Source organism: Aethalodelphis obliquidens, unplaced genomic scaffold (assembly GCF_003676395.1).
Source record: "Aethalodelphis obliquidens isolate GAN/ISIS:26980383/991018 unplaced genomic scaffold, ASM367639v1 scaffold89, whole genome shotgun sequence".
Classification (NCBI taxonomy): Eukaryota; Metazoa; Chordata; class Mammalia; order Artiodactyla; family Delphinidae; genus Aethalodelphis; species Aethalodelphis obliquidens.
The window spans coordinates 288868-310312 of NW_020838033.1; the positions used below are offsets into that span (position 1 = coordinate 288868).

General features: G+C 38.6%; 1 protein-coding gene across 9 annotated transcripts in view; it reads left to right on the plus strand.

The window, feature by feature from the left end:
- The window catches only part of SPAG9 (sperm associated antigen 9), a 143487-nt gene that overhangs the window by 118116 nt on the left and 3926 nt on the right, over positions 1-21445 (plus strand). For 4 of the 9 annotated variants that reach the window (XM_027094573.1, XM_027094575.1, XM_027094580.1 and 1 more), the window contains 14 exons: positions 493-582; positions 833-1000; positions 1461-1632; positions 3669-3887; positions 4170-4365; positions 5948-6073; positions 7290-7370; positions 8072-8139; positions 10064-10212; positions 11209-11380; positions 13302-13415; positions 14778-14816; positions 15684-15860; positions 19279-19428. In XM_027094573.1, the coding sequence (XP_026950374.1) occupies positions 493-582; positions 833-1000; positions 1461-1632; positions 3669-3887; positions 4170-4365; positions 5948-6073; positions 7290-7370; positions 8072-8139; positions 10064-10212; positions 11209-11380; positions 13302-13415; positions 14778-14816; positions 15684-15860; positions 19279-19428 (1921 nt within the window). Of the gene's footprint in view, positions 1-492; positions 583-832; positions 1001-1460; positions 1633-3668; positions 3888-4169; positions 4366-5947; positions 6074-7289; positions 7371-8071; positions 8140-10063; positions 10213-11208; positions 11381-13301; positions 13416-14777; positions 14817-15683; positions 15861-19278; positions 19429-19613; positions 20952-21445 lie in introns of those variants that run through there. The other 5 variants (XM_027094574.1, XM_027094578.1, XM_027094579.1 and 2 more) reach the window with 4 other exon arrangements.

The following is a 21445-nucleotide window of genomic DNA, read 5'->3' on the forward strand; positions in this document are numbered from 1 at the left end:
CACACACACACACACACACACACACACACACACACACACACACACACGTGCACTAACAGGTCTGTGAGTTAATGTATCTTTTCTGAGCTCCCAAAGCAGCATCTTATTTTCTCTAATTGCCACTTGATTTTCTGCTTATTTTTCAAATAAGAATGACAAAGTTAACTTGAACTTGACTTCATAGAATAAATATGTTACAGCAGTGCTTGTCCATGTCTCAGTGGTTCTGTAAGTTCACTTTTTTTTTTTTTTTGCGGTACGTGGGCCTCTCACCGCTGCGGGCCCTCCCGTTGCGGAGCACAGGCCCAGCGGCCACGGCTCATGGGCCCAGCCGCTCCGCGGCACGTGGGATCCTCCCGGACCAGGGCACGAACCTATGTCCCCTGCATCGGCAGGCGGACTCTCAACCACTGTGCCACCAGGGAAGCCCTGTAAGTTCACTTTTGATGAGGCTTACCCAGTGTGTCTTTTTCTCCCCTCCCCAATTATTAGGTAACCAATGGACAAGGGGAAAATAAGATGAAAAATTTACCTGTACCTGTCTATCTCAGACCTCTAGATGAAAAAGATACATCAATGAAGGTAAATTAATTTTGAAGTTAATGGTAATATTGCTTAAAATCTTGGTGAAGTTTTTCCTAAAACCAAAAAAGTTTAAATTCTACTTTCGTGGGCAAGGTTATTGTTCATTTTGTAGTTTTAGACTGGAATACTTTGAATATTTTTAGAGCCCTCTGTTTGTAATCATTAGATCTTTTAAAGAAATGTGAAAAGTTGTAAACATTTTTAGAGAGAAAGTGACTTAATACCATCTTTTTTTAACCCAAAAAAGCTGTGGTGTGCTGTTGGAGTCAGTTTGTCAGGTGGGAAGACCAGAGACGGTGGCTCTGTGGTTGGAGCGAGTGTCTTTTACAAGGATGTTGCTGGTTTGGATGCAGAAGGCAGTGAACAGCGAAGTGCATCTCAGAGCAGTTTAGACAAGTTAGATCAGGAACTTAAGGTAAGTGCTTACACTAACAATTGACCCAGTTTCTGAGACTAATTGCTTAGCTCTTTGATCTCAAACTTACTTCTGGGTCCAACTTCTAATTGGGGTTACTACGCCCTTGCTTACTCCTCATCCCCCCCTCTCTCTTTTAAATCAGTTTTACTGGAGTATATTTTACATAAAATAAAATGTACGCTCTAAATGGATACAGTTCAAAGAGTTTTGACAAAGGTATGCACCTATGTAGCAATCATCACAGTCAAGATATAGAACAGCTTTAACACTGATCTGCTTTAACTGCTAGTTCTTAGTCTACTAATTATTGTTGAAAGGTGGTTATACTTTCAGCCTTCCAAATAATCTGGAAATAAACTTGAAATAGTATTGTCCTTTAGTGTAGAGGCACAGCCGCATGGATATTTACACATACGTCTCATTTTAAACATTCATTTTCCTTACTTTGCCTATGCAGGAGCAGCAGAAGGAGTTAAAAAATCAAGAAGAATTATCCAGTCTAGTCTGGATCTGCACCAGCACTCATTCAGCTACAAAAGTTATCATTATTGATGCTGTCCAACCAGGCAACATCCTAGATAGTTTCACTGTTTGCAACTCTCATGTTCTGTGTATAGCAAGTGTACCAGGTAAGAGTACCATGCTCCTCTCTTCCCACCGTCCACAGCTCCTTACTGGCAAGAACCGACTGGTTACTGGAGATAGTTATGTACCACTCTCTCACGGAGTTTATTTTCTAGTTGGTGAAGACCAAAAATAAACTGGAAACAAATGACTAACAAAGATATTTTCAGATACTGTGAAGAAAGTAAAACAATGGAAATTTGAGAAGATAAGTGGGTGGCAGAGGGCAAGGGGCTATTTAGATTGAATAGTAAGGGAAGGCCTTCTAAAGTTGTATATTAAATATTATGTGATGTTAAAACATTGGTTTAAAAATTAAAGGGAATTCCCTGGCGATCCAGTGGTTAGGACTACGTGCTTCCACTGCAGGGGGCATGGGTTCCATCCCTGGTCGGGGAACTAAGATCCCGCATGCCACGCGGCGCAGCCCCCGCCCCCAAAAAATTAAAGAGGTTGATGTTATATCTACACAGTGGAATATTATTCAGCCATATAAAGGAATGAGATATTGATACATGCCATAACATGGATTAACCTTGGAAACAACTCAGACACAAATATTGTATGATTCCACTTACATGAGCTATCTAGACTAGGCAAATTCATAAAGACAGAATTAAATTAAAGATTACCAGTGGTAGGGGCTCAGGGAGCAGAGAGTTATTGTTTAATTGGTACAGATTTTCTATGTGTGGTGACAGAAAAGTTTTGGACATAGCTGTGATGGCTGTACAACATTGTGAATGTAATTAATGCCACTGAATTGTACACTTAAAATGGTTAAAATGGAAAATTTTGTGTAGTATATATGTATATTTTACTACAAAAAATTTTTTGTAATGTGATAGGAATAAAAACAGCTTTCTAAATAAAGAGAACTGAAGAGGTTTATTTTTTTATGGTAAATGCTTAGTTTTTAAATGTGTTACTAATATCTTAAGGCACTGTATACACCTAGGCTGTATTAATTTTATTTATTTGTTTGTTTGTTTATTTATGGCTGCGTTGGGTCTTCGTTGCTGCACGTGGGCTTTCTCTAGTTGGCGGCGAGCGGGGGCTACTCTTCATTGTGGTGCGCGGGCTTCTCGTTGCGGCGGCTTCTCTTGTTGCGGAGCACAGACTCTAGGCACCCGGGCTTCAGTAGTTGTGGCACTCGGACTCAGTAGTTGTGGCTCGCAGGCTCTAGAGCACAGGCTCAGTAGTTGTGGCTCACGGACTTAGCTGCTCCATGGCATGTGGGATCTTCCCGGACCAGGGATAGAACCCATGTCCCCTGCATTGGCAGGCGGATTCTTAGCCACTGTGCCACCAGGGAAGTCCTGTATTAATTTTTATAGTGGTGGAAGTTCATATTTCAAATAGTAATAGAGATAATTAAAAAAATTTTTTGCTACCTTGTCAGATATAATTAGATTTCATTGTTTTTGTTTTTTTATTTTATTTATTTATTTATTTATTTGGCTGCGTTGGGTCTTCATTTCTGCGTGAGGGCTTTCTCCAGTTGCGGAGAGCGGGGGCCACTCTTCATCGCGGTGTGCGGGCCTCTCACTATCGCGGCCTCTCCTGTTGTGGAGCACAGGCTCCAGATGCGCAGGCTCAGTAGTTGTGGCTCACGGGCCCAGTTGCTCCGCGGCACGTGGGATCCTCCCAGACCAGGGCTCGAACCTGTGTCCCCCGCATTGGCAGGCAGATTCTCAACCACTGCGCCACCAGGGAAGCCCTAGATTTCATTGTTTTTAATTTCATTAGGCGGCTGCTTAAGAGCTCATATTAAGAACAGAAATGTCATTTCTGACATTTTCAGGTTTACTTGTGCTTGCGTTAATAGAAGTATTATCTTAATTTTTTAAGCTACTTTCTCAAATTGTGAATTGAGTTTAAATTAGTTTAAATAAAATTTAGTTACCATCTTGGCAGTGTATTTGAATAGCTCTTTGTCTCACCTGCACTCTTATTTCAAACCTATTGTTGCCTTAATGGAGAAAATGCTATTTATAGGAGTTTACTGAGCTATTAAACGAAGGTTTATCTTGTTTTTCAGGAGCACGAGAAACAGACTACCCCGCAGGAGAAGAGCTTTCAGAATCCGGACAAGTAGACAAAGCATCTTTATGTGGAAGCATGACAAGCAATAGCTCAGCAGAGACAGACAGCCTGTTGGGAGGCATCACGGTGGTTGGTTGTTCTACAGAAGGTGTGACAGCAGCTGCCACTTCCCCTAGTACCAACGGAACATCTCCAGTGACAGAAAAACCACCAGGTATGTCTGTCCTCCTTAGATACCGTCTGTATAGAGTCTGAGCCTGTCCCAGATGCCTCATTATGGACTAAACTTAGACCTTAAAGTAACAAGGATGAAGGAGCTTGAAAGAAGATCAAGTGATGAATGTTAAATGAAATCAAGAATCCTCAGTCTTATTACATAGTGTGGAGGAAAAGGGAGTAGCAGAGTGGAATTCTATAGAGGGGGTTCGTGTGTGGGGAAAGTATTGGAAGAAAAGCTCAAACTTAGGATCGCTAGCATGTTTTATTTATTTTGTAGAAAAGGAAACAGAAAATAGTGAGGTTGATGAAAATGTTCCAACAGCAGAAGAAGCAACTGAAGCTACAGAAGGCAATGCAGGGTCAGCTGAAGATACCGTGGATATCTCCCAAACTGGCGTGTACACAGAGCATGTTTTTACAGATCCTTTGGGAGTTCAAATCCCAGAAGACCTCTCACCAGTATATCAGTCAAGGTATACAAATGGGTTAACAATTTAGGGAACCAGATAAGTGCACACATAAAAGGAACCAAAATGATCTCAAGCAGTCAAAATATTCCTACTATTTGACGTTGTTGTGGTAGATTTAGATGTTATTACTTACTCCAACTATGTCTTCATCTTTTCCTTCCATTGCATTCTCTCTAGACATATTTTTTCACCCATTTGTTCTCTATTCCTTCCAACTTAAAAAAAACTTACTTATAAGGTATATTAGTCAAAATCTTCCCAGTCATTTTCTCTTTTGGTATGATTTTTTGTTAATTGTTGTACTCACTGTCTTCTATTCTGTTAATAACTCTCTGCCATTTTAATCCCTTCTCCTACTCTCACACCCACTTTGTCAGTGAAATTGGCCATTTAAATTTAAATTTCCCATGTGGGTTTCAATGACCCTTTTTTTTTTTTTTTTTTTGCGGTACGCAGGCCTCTCACTGCTGTGGCCTCTCCCGTTGTGGAGCACAGGCTCCGGACACGCAGGCTCAGTGGCCATGGCTCACGGGCCCAGCCGCTCCACGACATGCGGGATCCTCTCGGACCGGGGCACGAACCCGTGTCCCCTGCATCGGCAGGCGGACTCTCAACCACTGTGCCACCAGGGAAGCCCAGAAAACAATTTGTTTTAGATTCTTCCTTTGAAAATAAGGCCCATTTAGCAAATTCTTTAATTTTCTTTCTTGCCTTCTCTAGGCCTTATAGAAAGCTGATGGGAGTCTATCAAAACTGGAGTCTTTTTACAATTTAATATTCTTCCTCTTAATGAATAGAGCAACCAGGTGTCTCTTAACATTTAATTGTTAATTTAAGAATAAAGTTATCTTTTTGGACTTACTGATTTGTTTGTCTGTTTTGAATTTGATATCCCAGTTATGCTTTTTTTTTTTTACTAAATGTCCTCTGACAGTCCAAAGAATGAAGGTTTTGGGGTAGAATACAAGCATGTTTCAGCTTATTAATTTATTTTAGCAAATTCTTTATAATTCACCCTCGTGTGTGTGTGTGTATGTGTGTGGTTTTTAAACAAACTATCTCTCCTCTTTCTCTCCCCACAGAAGAAACTCATAAAATTCAAAATAACTGTAAGGGAGAACCTTAACTATAGTCTGGATATTCACTGTTATATTTCATCACCGTGTCTTAACTCAGTTCTCTGTACCTTGAGCTTCCTAGTATCTTAATGTTACTTCTGGAACAATTGCTGAAATATATGTATTTATATTTCTTTCATTTCTTTCTTATCTCTCCCTCCCCCCTGCACCTCATTGCCTTGCCTCTCTTCCTTCCTTCCTTCTCCACTTTCTCCCTCCCTCCCTCCCTCCCTCCCTCCTTCCCTCCCTCTCTCTCTCTTCTTCCCTTTCTTTCTTTCTTTCTCTCTCTCTCTCTCTCTCTCTTTTTGAAATGTTTAATATAAGCATTTAACTTTGGCTTTACTGGAATTTAGTGTTCGATTATTTGATTTTTTTTTAAACTGTAAACTAAAATATAGAAATGATCAATCCCTGAAAACTGTAGCTAAACATATTCAGATTTTTTTCCTTTGTCTCACCTTTTCCAGTAATGACTCAGATGCATATAAAGATCAAATATCAGTATTACAAAATGAACAAGACCTGATGAGAGAGGAAGCCCAGAAAATGAGTAGCCTTTTACCAACTATGTGGCTTGGAGCTCAGAATGGCTGGTAGGTACCAACTCTTTTAATATTAGAAATCTTTAGTCTTTCATTTTTGCTTTTGAAATCAGAAGATAACTAAAATGTGGTACATACAAATACAAACACAAAGTGCTTATTAAAGCAAAGAATTTTATATAGGCACAATTTTGAGGTTATGTTGCAACTGCCTCATAAACTGGACTTTGACTTGCCTTGGTTCTGAATGGTAAACCATATGTTTGTCACAGGATGTTCCTTTTATATAATATTCTTGGAAAAAGAGGTAAATAAAACTTTAAAATCTGGGTGATCTAGAAACAGGAGATCCTGAACAACAAAAGGTTTATATAAGCTAGAGTGTGTTCAGGGAATATCAAGGATTAAACAATCTCTTTGGCTTCAGGAGGGCCCAATTGTAAACATAACTTCTAGGAAAACCAGGACAAATCAGAGTCTGAAAGCTTAGGAGATGATAACAGACATTATAGGACTTTGTAGTCGTGTGGGGAGTCTTACAGACTTGTGCTTTTCCTGAGGTTAAACAGGATCACTAGTACGTCTTTCCCATGAAGGTCTCACACTACAAAATGAAGGTTTGGCACGCTTTTTCTTTGAAGGGTCACATAAGAAATATGTTAGGTTTCGTGGCCATATGATCTTTGTAGCAACTTCTCAACTATGCTGTTGTGGTGCAAAAGCAGCCGCTGCATTGAAGTGAACTGGTGTGGCTATGTTCCAATAATAATAAAACTTATGAACACTGAATTTCATATGTCTCGTATGTCATGAAATACTCTCCTTTTGATTTTTTTCCAACCGTTTAAAAATGTAAAGACCATTTTTAGTTTGCATAGTGTACTAAGACAGGTAGATGGCTAGATTTGGCCTATGGGCCTTAGTTTGCCACTCCCTGATGTAAACCACTCAGTCATCAGAAAGCTCAGTATGGTAGAAAAGTAAGATTATTTTTTTGAAAAGGTTTCTAGCCAAGGATTCTGAAGTATGGGGTAACCTGAGACTAACTAACCAGGCGTTAGTTCTGGCTTTTCATTCTTTGTATGTTTCTGTTTGCTTAAGCAGCTTATTTCTCTGCTTTAGGCCTACGCTTACTCTCATTATTGTTTTTTCCTAAAATTTTTATGTTACTCTTCTTTCCTTCTGAAAGAACTTTGTGTTCATTATTAGATATAAACAACTACTTGATGTTCCCTATGCCTTACCAGTCTTGATTTTGTTCTTGCAGTTTGTATGTCCATTCATCTGTAGCCCAGTGGAGGAAATGTCTCCATTCTATTAAACTTAAAGATTCGATTCTCAGTATTGTGTAAGTTTTATTTTAGAAATTCTTCCATTCAAAAATATGTATTTTGGTATAAACTAGATTCTAAGACTATTAAAGTTAACATGTGCTTCATGACTAAATCAGTATCCATATTTTTTTGTAACCCTCTTTATGAGTGAGATTGAAACTCTAACTAGGAAGTAAACCGGAGAACTTTAAGTATAAGAGAAAACTTGCCAGGTTGATTCCTCACCATACTGAGAGTTCTTTAGTACTTTGGGGGAGAAAACCAATTAAACCCCATTAATTTATATTTGTTTTAGAGTATTCTTTATACTTTGTGAATATGTTGATTGGGGCATTGATTTACTAGTCCTTTCCTGTATGTTGACTATCAAAAGTCAGTTTGTCTGTTAGGTCCACAGAGCTGACTCTGTTAGTTCTACTTGGGGTGTGTGTCTCTGGTCTGTGGACCTTTTGTTGGTAGTCTGTGATGGGAGGAGGAACTTGGGCTAGAAAGTGAAACAACTGAGTCACCACACATGCTTTTTATTTAGTTGAGCTGACATTTTCATAGCAAGACTTTCTCAGTGAAGAAAAGAATGATGTTCATTTAGGTTCTCGTGTAAGCTCCTAATACATCACAGACTGGTCTTCTGAGAAACTCTGAACTAGCTCGGTAGCATGCAGTGTCTTCCATATTCCCAGATGGAGAGTTCTAAAATCCCCATTCCTGTTTGCAGACATGTGAAAGGAATTGTGTTAGTGGCCCTGGCTGATGGTACCCTTGCAATCTTTCACAGAGGAGTTGGTGAGTTGTTATGAATATATAACATGTGTGCTAATTTGTTGCTTTGCAAGAGCATTTTCAAGCAGATTGGCTTCTTCTGTTTTAAAGAAATCATACTTAATAGGAGAAAGAATAAAGGTTTAAACTGAATACTAACCGTGTATGACATCAGTGAGTATGTGAGTTCTTGCCTGCAGACATACATTAATAGTATACCTCGGTGAAAACCTGTTTACCATAATGAGCAAATAGTCCTCGTGGTCCTCTTATAGAATGTGCAATGGAGGTATATGTTTTTCACTCATATACTTATGCAGTTAGGAGAAATTTAGTGAGAGGATATGTTTTCTTTTGCCCAGTATTTTAAAAATAATTTGCAACCACTTACATTTGGGATGTTTTTAAAAAGAATTTTTAATTGGGTAAGGTTTAATCATTTTCATGTTACGTTCTTTATATTCTTCCCCTTTAAACCAGTGTTTCTACCATCTGCACACAGAAGGGTGGTGGTGTCAGAAAACTGCCTTGAGTGAATTAAATTAAGGGAATTGAGCGTGTAACTCCTTGGTACATGTATCAAACAAAAGTGATATTTCATTTCCTACCTACTAGAATGGTAGATCAGGGAAATATTATACAAACGTAGATCCACTAAATTCAGATTTTCACAAGCCTTTTCCCAAAGTCTCATGTCCTTTGGGGCCTCAAGAAATGTGAGGTAGATGATACGCTGCTAGAGGTTGCTGGTTAATGACTCCATAACAAAAAGAGAGGCCTCCGTTTTACCTTGTTCAGGCCCTTTTATAGACTATCTGGGTTTAATCCTCACAGCAACTTAAGAAGAAAATTCTATTGTCATCCTCACTTTATAGATGAGGAAACTGAGGCACAGAGTATTTTAGTCACTTGTTCATGGTCACTCAACTAGTGAGTAGAAGAACCTAGAAAAAATGGAATAATAAATATTTTGGTAAACTGAATCCAAAATTATATTGAACAAGATAAACAAAATACATTTACTAAGGATACATGTAAAGTCCTACATTTGGGTTCAGAAGAGTAGATGGAGGAGATAGGTCTGAAGAGTGATATCAAACTCAATACGAGTTAACATCCTAAGCCTCATAGAAATTAGAGTCCAGAGCAGGGCTGGTGATAATCCTGCTCCACTCTAGTAGATCAACATTAAATGGATCTGGACAAAGCGGAGTTAGGATGAAGACTCCATAAACTGTGGTGTGCTTGGTTTTGAAAGGAGAAGACAGGGCGGTAGCAATGAAGTGGGACTGGATTTATTCTGTGTTTCCATTAGGCAAAGGTATAGATTAATGAGTGGTTACGTACAAGAAGGCAGGCAGACTTTAGCTAGGTATGGGGAATATTTTTAAGACAATTATAGCTTTCTTACAATGGAACAGCTGCTTTGTGAGGTAGTATGTTTTCTTTCACTGAAATTGTTCAAGCAAAGCAAGCTTACAGTGGTTGGTTCTCATTTGTATGTATTTCTGTCATCACTAAAATTATAGTATGCATAATTCCTAAAGTGTTAGCAATGCATTGCCCTTGACTTCTAGCCAAGAAGATATATCAAAATGCAAGTGAGCGAGAGCAGTATTATCCCCAAAATAACCTTAAATCCATTCTAATTCTTAAAATATTATTATAAACAGGTAACTTATAACTGATTTATCACATCACTGCTGTTGAGAGCATGGGGGTCCAGGTACTGGGTGACAGGTTGAACCATATGACCTTTGAGGTCTCTTCCAACTTTGCAGTTTATAGAACAAAAGAACTCAATCTCTGTAAATATACACTGAATACGTGGTATCCGGGGGATGCTTCATCAATAAATTTAATTACACACCCAAATAGAATGTTTCTTGAATTAAAATTGAGTAAAAGGTAGTGTGCATAAACTAATCATCTGTTTCTTATTTTAAAGACGGGCAGTGGGATTTGTCAAACTATCACTTGTTAGATCTTGGACGACCTCACCATTCCATCCGATGCATGACTGTGGTACATGACAAAGTTTGGTGTGGCTATAGGAACAAAATTTATGTGGTTCAGCCAAAGGCCATGAAAATAGAGGCAAGTTAACCCATGTTTTCTGTACTTAACTGAATTTGTATTACCTGAAGACCCTAAGGCTTAATTATTTTCTTCTTTAGAAATTGTTATCTGAATCTGCGTGTTTTGGGGTACTCCGGTGGTATTTTGGATGAATTCTCAGCTTTCTGTGTTACTTTACTTCTCCTTCTGCTTTTGACTATGAGTAGGGGAAGTGGTTTTTTAAAAAGGAAGGAAGATTCACACATGAATGACTAAATGTGTGTCTTGAGTATCCGTGGATGCATACATGTATTATTTGAATACATGGTTCTTGAAATGTTTAGTTATGTAGAGGTGATCTGAGAGCAGGACCCTCAAGTCTCCCCCACTACTCAGTGTGTATCCAGGCAAATCCGTATATGTGTCACAGACTGAGGAATAATATTGCAGTGGGAATTTGTTGTAAAAACAAAAACCTCTTAGCATTAGCATTGTTTTCTTAAAGTTTTGCCACAATACATAAATTTATTCTAATTGTTTAAGAAAAGAAAAACAGTAGGAAATTTTTAAGATGAAAGTTCTGTCCCAAATCCTGTTCCCAACCCTAGAAGTTCCATTTGGCCTTTATGTTTTAGATGTATTCCTTACATGCGGATATCTATACACACACATACAGCATTGTAAGTTCCTTTTTGTCTAATTATAAACAGGATCTTATTTTGTGTATTGCTCTGTAACAATACAAAATCCTGAGGTTAAATTCAATCTTTTTGTTGAATGCTGTTACATAGAATGGATGTGTCAGCATTGCTTTCATAAGTTGATATCCTACACAGTGCTGAAATCCAACATCCTTTGGTTCTTCTTCATTTTGTTTTGCAGTCTAGGATAATAGCAATTGTGTATGTAAGAGTAACATATTTGGGCTCCTCTTTTAATATATAGTCTGCCAAATTATTGTGCAAATTTGCACAGTTTTTAAACACGAACTCCTACATAATAAAAGTAACATTGTGATTGAACAATCTTTTCTAGAAATCATTTGATGCACACCCCAGGAAGGAGAGCCAAGTGCGGCAGCTTGCCTGGGTGGGTGATGGCGTGTGGGTCTCCATTCGTTTGGATTCCACACTCCGTCTCTATCATGCACACACTTATCAACATCTGCAGGATGTGGACATTGAGCCTTATGTAAGCAAAATGCTAGGTAAGCTTCTAAAGCATTTTATCTTTGTCAGTCAAAGAAAATGGTTTATTTTTAAATGGTCTCAAATGCTGGGTTGAACCAATGAGTAAGTTGCCTCAGGAATAGTGAGCTCTTATCACTGAAAGAGTCAGACAGATGCTCCATCTACCCTGTGGTTCTTGACAGAAACTTGGGATCATTTCTGACTCCTCTCTTGTTCCCCACATCTAACCCATCAGCAGGAACTGTCAAGTCTTCCCCCAGAATATCTTAAATCAGTTACGTCTTTTGTCTTGTTTTGACCACGCCATGCAGCTTTCGGGATCTTTGTTCCCCAACCAGATATTGAACCCAGGCCCTGGCAATGAAACTGCTGAGTCCTAACCACTGGACTACCAGGGAATTCCCTTAAATTAGTTACATCTTTATATCTACCACTATTCCCACAGGCCAGGTCACCATTCTTTCCTCCCCAGACGACTATGAGCCTCTTAACTGGTCTTCCTATCTCCACTCCAGTCAGCTTTCTGCATAGTAACCAGTGTGCAGATATCACTGAGACATACCTCCACTTATGTAATGCCAGCCACTTTCAGAATATTCTTGTCTTTAGGTGAGATGACATTTTGTGACATTATCAGAAGAACTTAAATGGTCTGGACCTCTCTCCTTGCTCACTCTGTTCTGCCCACATGGACCTAAACTCAACAAGTTCTTTCCCATTTCAAGGCCCTCACATGTGCTGTATCCTCTGTCTGAGAAGTTTTTCTTAGTCCCTTTTTACTTGGCTTTCAGGGCATAGCTTATATGTCACATCCAGAAGAGACCTTTCCTGATCTCCCAGTTTTATTTAGGACCTCTTATACTTTTTCTTCATGGGCTTATCATTACTGTGGTTGTACCAGTATCATACATACTGTCTCTCTCCCCGACAGAACTTAATCTTCATGAAGGGCAGGGACTATCTTTGGTTTGTCCCTTGCAGTATCCTTAGCATCCCAGTCCAGTGCTGTATGACTATTAGGGATGTCACGAATGATTTCTTTATGAAGAGAGGTTGAACCGCATCAGTGGTTTTTAACTTTTTTAGAGTCGTCGCCCTCAGGAAACCTGATGTGCCCTCTCCCTTGAATCAGCCATATATACACATAGACATAAACTAATTTCAGGAATGTACTTTGCCCATAAGTTAAAGATCTCTAGCTTAGACTATTTAAGGTTCCTTCTAACACTGTGATTCTATGATCATACTCTCATTTCTAGTAAGTAGAACTTATGAGTAACTAGATGCTGTTTGTCTTAAATGTATTATCTGTTTAATAATTTTGCCTCTCAAATCCCTGAAAATAAGATCAGTTTTAAAATTCCCTTGAAATAAAAAAGTGCATTTATTCTTCCTAAATTACATGCATATGGTATCCTAAAATTTCTAAACTGCTTTAGACTCAAATATATAAACAAGGAAAGAATATAGGTTTTGTTAGCAAAGATTGTTTCTTACCTGTGAAAAGAAAATTAAGGCAAGCAAGAACTCTCTCCGTTTATAAAATGGAAGGACATTTAATTTCCCCAATCTAGTAAACTGTTTTTGTTGAGGTTTTTTTGTTTTGTGTTGTGTTTTGGTTTGTTTGGTTTGGTTTTGCAGCTCCTTAAGTAAATCCTGTATCATATTTCCTGATCCACAGCATCTTCCTTCTGAATGATAATGTAATGCCAGCCACTTTTAGAGTTTTCTTTTTCCATTAACCGTGAATTGTCAGATAGATGATAAAGCCAAACGAGCGTTCGCCTTCATTGATGTGCACCTTCTTCAGGAAACATCCAACTAGCTCTGGTCACATTTCCTCTCTGCTATATTAGTCCAGCTACTCTTAGGGACTTGGAACCTAAAACATCATCTGCTCTAGTTTTTCAATAAAATGTCTTCTCTCCCGTCATACAGGTACTGGAAAACTGGGCTTCTCTTTTGTGAGGATCACAGCTCTTATGGTGTCTTGCAATCGTTTGTGGGTAGGGACAGGAAACGGTGTCATTATCTCCATCCCATTGACAGAAAGTAAGTACGTTTTTAGGTAACTGTCACAGGAGAGTTGTGGGGAACAGCCTTGTCTGGAATTCAGGTAGAAGGAATTGTTTAGTTACTGGCAAATCTGTGGTAATTCAGAAAGTCAAACTGATGGCAGAGATCTAACTATTGTTCCTTCACTCTTTCTATGAAATTTATAGACTCTAGCAAGTATATCAGGACCAATATTTACAGTTAAAAGTTTTTCATTGTGAGAAACTCTTTCTCATTTCAGGAATCATGGTCCTGTTTCATCTCAAATAATGGTTGATGTCCATTTTTTCTTTCAGCTTTATTGTACTAGTATCCAGAAACATTACCTAACTATCTAATACCCTAGTTTTCCATATCTCTGTGGCAGTTAGTTTAGGATATTCCATTTGGCTTAAGAGTTGTGGGAGAAGTTTCTTAGGAGGCCAGCAAATCCTTCCTGACATTGGAGACAAGACATCTACCTCTGTTTGAAAAAATGTGAATAATATGTACATTGTATGTTTTTTATATTTGCTTCATTATTATTATTATTTTTGTGAACAAAATGTGCATTGTATGTTTTTCATATTATGTTCCATTACATTGATCATTCATTAAATAAGTGTTTTTGTGCTGCAGAATTCATGGGCAGGGAATGATTTGAAATAAAAGTGCAATAAGTCCATAAAATAAGTCAATAAATAAACACCTCAGAATTTTCAGGGGAAAGGAGGAAGACTGGATGGTGGTATATCTGGAGCCTTTAAAGAACCTAAATTCTTTTTTTTTTTGGCCACACCGCGAGGCTTGTGGGATTTTAGTTCCCCAGCCAGGCAGAGAACCCGTGCCCCTGGCAGTGGAAGCAAGGAGCCCTAACCACTGGACCACCAATTTAAAGAACCTAAATTCTTAATCCCAGCTGTATTTTCTACTACAACAACTTATAAATCTACATGTTTAGATCACTTCTTATATCTTAAGAGATTCCAGGATCCCCAGAGTTCATTTCAGTTCTTTACAGACCAGAGTTCCATTTTAGCATAGTTACTTGCACGGGATTTCTTAAAGAAAAGGGGGAAATATTAGCATTTAGAAAATGTTCCCCAGTAAGTTCTCATTCACTTAAATTGCTTTATAATTAAGAAAAGCAAAATCACAGTAAATAAATTGTCCTTTTTGAGCAGAGGTATTCTTTAGAGGCTTTGGTAAGAACTTTGTGTGTTTCTTGGTATTATACCGAGTTGGATTTTGTTAATTTAGTTAGGAGTTTTGAGCTCCTGAGTTGCCAGATAGAAGACGCTGAGAGTGGCATCTCATAGTAATCCTTCTCCTCCCTGTCATGCACCTCTCCATGTCCCCTTTCCTCCTTTCTCACTTTAGCCGTAATCCTCCACCAGGGACGTTTACTGGGGCTGAGGGGTAAGTGCAGATCCTGAACCACACTCTTCTTTCTGGCTTCTCATGGCCACCGTGAGGCCGTTCTCACGTCTCTAGATACCCTCTTGAATGTTCCTAAATGTCATCCACTTGCAGTCACTGCATTGCAGCAGGTGTTTTTTTGTTTTTGTTTTTTTTTAATGTTTGTTACGTGGCCTCCAAGCTACTGCTCAGCAGCTTAGTCTGTTTATCATCTTTCCTTGCAGCTGACCTTTCTTTCAGACTTTGTTTTCCCTCCAATAAAAACACGAAACATCTCTGAAAACTGTCTTTAATCTACATTGTTTACTCCTGTTACCAATCATGTTTCTTTCATTTACTTACTGGTCCATGGAATGGGGATGTTTTGTGAGTCTGGTCATTCTAAAATAATTCAGCAAACGATCAGTCTGTTGTAAATAAAGGCTACTCTATTGTACTGGATGGATCCTTTTAAACACAACTTTTTACTGCCCCTCAAGGGAGATATTCTTACCACAAGGGAGAAAAAAATCAAAAGATAAACTATAAAAATTCTGCTAAAAAATATACCTATTCACTTTAAGCTATATAACTGGTTAGTTTTCTAAAATGAGGATTAAAAAACAAAACAGACATACCTAAGAAGTAAACTTAGCTATTGCTAGACTGGCAAAATCCCCTACTCCATTTACTGAGAAACTTAAAAATAACTAGCATGCTGTATATCTTTTTTTTTTTTTCCAGCTTTGTCTTGAGTTGGCATTGCTGCCCTTGTTTTATCTCAACTGGCTGTAGCTTTTAGATAATATCATAAGGATTAACCAGTAATCTCTTGCATCATGACTGTTTTCTAGGGGAAAATATTTGGTGTTTGGTTTTCTATTGTAGCAAATAAAACCTCAGGAGCATCAGGAAATCGTCCTGGAAGTGTCATCCGTGTATATGGTGATGAAAACAGTGATAAAGTGACACCAGGGACATTTATACCCTATTGTTCAATGGCACATGCACAGCTTTGCTTCCATGGGCACAGGGATGCTGTGAAATTCTTTGTGGCAGTCCCAGGTGAGTTAGATTATTCTATTGAGAAGTTGTATGTCCAGTTGACTGTTGAACAATGTGCATTTGAACTGCACTGATCCACTTATACACAGATTGTTTTCAGTAGTGAACACTACACTGCTACATGATCCATGGTTGGTTGAATCTTTGGATGCAGATTGTGGACACAGGAACCATGAATATGGAGGGCTGACTATTAATTTCACTCAGATTTTTGACTGCACAGAGGGTCAGTGCCCCAACCCCTGCATTATTCAAGGGCCAACTGTAATTGTCTGTCCCTTGGTTCCTCTTCCTAGTCTAATACTAAGTACTGAAATGACAGATAACTCCAGTATAACGCATGAAATGTTCTATAACGGAGGTATGAATAAAGTGCTATAGAGATACTTGATAGAAGCTGTTTTGGAATCTCTCCTCTACCCCAAAAACAAACTTGATTTTAGACTTCTTTACTTTTGAAAAGCAATGGTACTATTTTGTCACTGCAGAATGCTGAAAATGGTTTTGGCCTCATAAAGGAGATTTCTAGAAAGAAGTCCCTATCATCAAGGCTATATTCAGGAAGAGATGGAAAATGTGCTCTGATACCTTTAGCGCTGTGCCAAGAAACAGCAGGAGTCTGGGGTTCTGGGCCTTTACCACTTGCCTTGTTGTCTTGAGCAAATTGCTTAACCTCTGATACTCATTTCTTTATTTCCTAAGTGGATGTGATTAATATCTGCTCTGCCAACCTCATTTGTTGTAAAGATTAATGAAAGGGCTTTGGGAACTATAAAGCACCATCCAGATGAAAGGTGGCAGTGATGACGTCCAGTGAAAAATGTTCTGTCCCTTGAGAATACTAAAGTGATGTTACTGATCGTCTGTAAGCAGGACCTATGTTTTGGATTTTTTTTCCCTGTAAGAGGCAAGTTTAGGAGTTAGACAAAGTTCAAATCTGGCTTTGCCACACCAACTGTGTGATGTTGGACATGGTGGTATCTCAGTGTATTAGTCAGGGTTCTGCCGAGGAACAGAACCAATAGGGTATGTGCGTGTGCGTGTGTGCGTTCGTGTGTGTGTGTGTGTATGAGAGAGAGCAAGCGAGCGAGTGCAAAGAGGGGGAGGGAGGGAGAGAGAGATTGATTTAATTTAAGGAATTGGTTCATGTGATTATGGGGGCTGGCAATTTTGAAATCTGCAGAGAAGGCTGGCAGGCTGGAGGCCTAGGAAAGAGCTGATGTTTGCAACTCAAGTGTAAAGGCAGCCCGGAGGCAGAATTCCCTTTTCCTTGAGGGACCTCTCTTTTTCTCTTAAGGCCTTCAGCTGATTGGCCCACCCACATTATGGAGAGTAATCTGCTTTACTCAAAGTCCACTGATTTAAATGTTCATTATTTCTAAAAAAGTACCTTCACAGCAGTATCTAGACTAGAGTTTGAGCAAATGTCTCGGCACCAGAGCCAAGACATTTGACACATAAAATTAGCCACTATAATTTTTCCCAAGGATGTTCCAAAGATTAAATGATTAAATGTATATAGTATAGGGTTGGCATATGGTACCCTAACCAATTATTCAGTATTCTTAACAACATGGTAATGAACTTCTTGAAATGTACATGTATATTTTTGTATAGTTATTTCCTCAGAATAAACTTATAGAAATGGAATTTTTTTTTTAATTTATTTTTTGGCTGCGTTGGGTCTTAGTTGTGGCACGTGGGATCTTTCGTTGTGGCTCATGGGCTCTTGTTGCAATGCGCAGGCTCCTCTGTAGTTGTGGCATGCGGGCTCTCTAGTTGTGGCATGCAGGCTGCAGATTATGTGGGCTCTGTATTTGTGGCGCAGGGGCTTCAGAGCATGTAGGCTCTGTAGTTGTGGCGTGCAGGCTCAGTAGTTGTGGCACATGGGCACATGCCCTGCGGCATGTGGGATCTTAGTTCCCCGACCAGGGATCGAACCAGCGTCCCCTGCATTGCAAGACGGATTCTTAACCACTGGACCACCAGGGAAGTTCCTTTTCTTGTTTTTTTTTTTTTTTTTAAAAATAATAATGCCATAGAGTCCCCTTTGAGTCTCCTTTATATTTCTCTAATCCCCTTCCCTTCCTTCTTTCCTGTCCATCTATAACCACTATCCTGAAGTTGAAATTTATCCTTCTGCCCATGTTTTTGTATTTTTACTACATTGGAACATATCTATAAACAATATATAGTATTTTTTGTATTTTTAAGTCTTATGTTACATATAATTCTGCAAATTATTTCTCATTTTTGAGATTTGTTAATATTTATGCATAAAAATCTAGTTCATTCATTTAACCATGGTATTCTAATATCTGAATAAATATGCTACCTTTTATCCATTCTCCTATAGATCAACTTCTAGGCTTTTTCTCTGTTTTCCCTCCACTATTAAAAAACAGTACTGCAGTAGACCTTCTTGTGCATATGGGAGAGACTTTTCTGTTGGGTATAAATCTGGAAGTGGAATTGGCAACATTGTTGTTTGTTGGCCAGTTGGCCCTAAGGATTAAACCATTCAGGATGGCCTTAATATCATACCACTGTGCTCTTGCTTCTGTGGCAAAACTAACTAGTCTGCTAACAGAAGTTATCTCTAGCAGGCTTGATTTCTTCTAGAGTATAATTGAATAACGCATGAATGAGGCACTGTGAAAATAAATCAAACTGTCCTATCCATGTCCAACATAAATTGTCTATAAAGTGTTTCACATCATGGGACTCTGTCCTGTTATCACCTAAAGGCGTGGTCTGTGTAGTTCGACCAAAGGACAGCAGACCTGGCAAGAAAAAATACCCCACACTCATAGAGGTTATAGTGTCAATGATATTTCAAGGTTTCTCTCTATCATTTCATGCTTAAAGATTCTACATTAGAACTTAAATGTTAGAACAAATTACACATTACCCAGTAATTTTATTTGCATAATCTAAATTAAAAATAAGATGTACTTTTCTTAAATATGAGGAAACCATGGATTTGAAATCAATTCAAATATTAATTATGAATATCCAAATTCATACGGCTTAAGTTGAAGACTTTTCTGTCTCTTACATAAACACACATGTACCCTTCCAGGGGAGAGATCTTTCCACTACCCCTCAGATAAAACAATGTATATTATAATAGTCTGAAGCAGGCAGCTAAGACCAGCCGAGCCACATATAGATTTCATACAGGATTCTGGACCTATTTCTGTTTTAGTACAAAATAGCTTTACTTGGATTTCAAATTGGGCTTTCATGACCTTTATAGATGTTTTCTGATCACTCAGAGGCTTCTAACATCCCTAGTACTTTGGCCGTATTAGAATGTACTTACCTTGTTCAGCTTTCTGAAAATATTCAGAAAAAATGAGTCTCTCCCACCCCAATCCTTGATAAGTAATATTCACTTCTGTTCCTGTATAAATAGGTCAAGTCATCAGCCCACAGAGTGGCAGCAGTGGCACAGATCTAACAGTTGACAGAGCAGGGCCATCTGCACAGGAGCCTGGCAGCCAGACACCCTTGAAGTCTATGCTTGTCATCAGTGGAGGAGAGGGCTACATTGACTTCCGAATGGGTAGGTCATTGCTTCTGGGGGCTTTGTTTCCACTGTTCCGTGATGCGGATTTTCACCCACAGTAAGCAAGAAACTCAGATACATGATTTCTAAGAGGTTTTCTTTGAACTCTTTACTTGGAAAATGATTTTATGTTTCTTTTTTTCCTACTTTCATGATTTTTTTTTTTTCCTTTTTATACCAAGGTGTGTTTATTTGAAGGAGCATTAGAAAACAGCAGGGTTTGGTCGTATGTTGAGGTATATGTGAAGAGCATATGGAGTCAGAAGGCCTTGGGGAAATCATTCAACCTCCCAGAACCTCAGTTTCCTCACCTGCAAAGTGGAGAAATAAAAATACTTCATAAAGTGTTGTTTGTAACCAAATTCATTTCATTTGTTCATTTTCTCACCTTGTAAACAATAATTAGCTACTGTGTACCTGTTAGCCTTGAGCATGAGATAAAAAAACAAATCAGACAAAGTCTCCCTCCAGTAAGTTACAGAACAATACAGAGATAGAAACATGTTAATAAATTACAGTGTTACAGATGCTCTGATGGGGAGTAGTCAGTTTTTCCTAGGGGTAGGGGAAGAAGGAAGTCAAGAAATGATGCTTGAGATGACTCAGTACTGAAGAGCATGAGTCTGAAGAATTGGGGTGGGGATGGTATGGGGAAGGCTGGGGAGACTGGCATTCCAAGGTAAGAGATAGCTTGACCAAGGCTTAGAAATGTGAAACCACCTTAGCTGAAGAAAAACTACTTAAAAATGACTGGAACATGGAGTAGAAGCAAATATAAATTTGACCAGAGATAAATCTAGAAATGGAGGGAGGGGCTGGATTATAGAATGCCTTTATATACCTAATTAAGGAGTTTGCACTTTAAAGCAAAGGAAAATTATTGGAGGACTTTAAATAGAAGAGCAATATGATTATATGTGTGTGTAAATGGATTGGAGGTGTAAGACTAGAGGTAGGGAATGGGTTAGGAAAAAATAAATGAGTAAGGTAGAAACAGTAGGAGTAGACTAGCACTGTGATGGGGAATTGGTAACTGACAGAATGTGAAGGAAGAGGTAATGATCCATTTACTTAGAGTTAATGACTATCAGAACAGAAGCAGCAGATCTGGAGGGAGTGGAATGAGGAGTTCTGTGTTGGACATGTTGACCTTGGAGTGCATGGAAGTTGGGAGTTATCTAGGTGGAAGATGTCCACCGGGCTTTTGGGTATAAGGGTTTCATATCTCAGGAAGGATATATAATATGAGGACTACTGACACGCAGTGGTACTAAAAGTCACAAGGGTTGATGAGTTCACCCAAGGAGAGTATGTAGGGGCCAGAAGAAAAGGTTCTAGGATAGAGCCCTGCTTTAATACCGCACTTAAAGAATCATGAGTGCTTATGAAGGGATCTCAGAAAGAATGGCCAGAGAGGTTTCAAAGAAAACACTTGTGGAAGTGTCGTGCTTTGTAAACTGTGAAGCACTGTGATGTAAATTTATTTATTTGCTATAAATAAAGGAACCTTTTGGACTGGCCTAAAATCACAATGATTGAAAAAGTTTCTAAACGTAAGGCCTTAGAGAATATAATGTTGTAGACTGGTGACTAAAACTTCAGTTTTAATTCTGTTAAAAAAAAATATATAAAATTTAAGGTCATATAAATGACAGTGTGCCACATGTAATTAGTTATAAACTAAAATTTCTGATGCAGAAGGCTTGTTGACACATTTTTAAGGCAGGGCTTTTAATGTTAAGGTTAGGAATGGTGATGTCAGTAGGAATGGAGTCACTTCAAAGTGAACTGACTGTTGGTGCAGAATTCCTTTATAGAGAGAGATGGCCTTCACTCGGCTGGATGATTTGGAACTTCTTCGATTGCAACATGGTAGCCTGAACCATACTAAAGAGTATGTCAGTAAAATCTTTATATGGTCTTTTCATTTCCACTGAAAATTTCTAAAAATTGCTTAACCAGGTTTGTCAGTATCTCTAGGTAATCCAGCGTGAAAAGCAGAATTTGTCTTAAA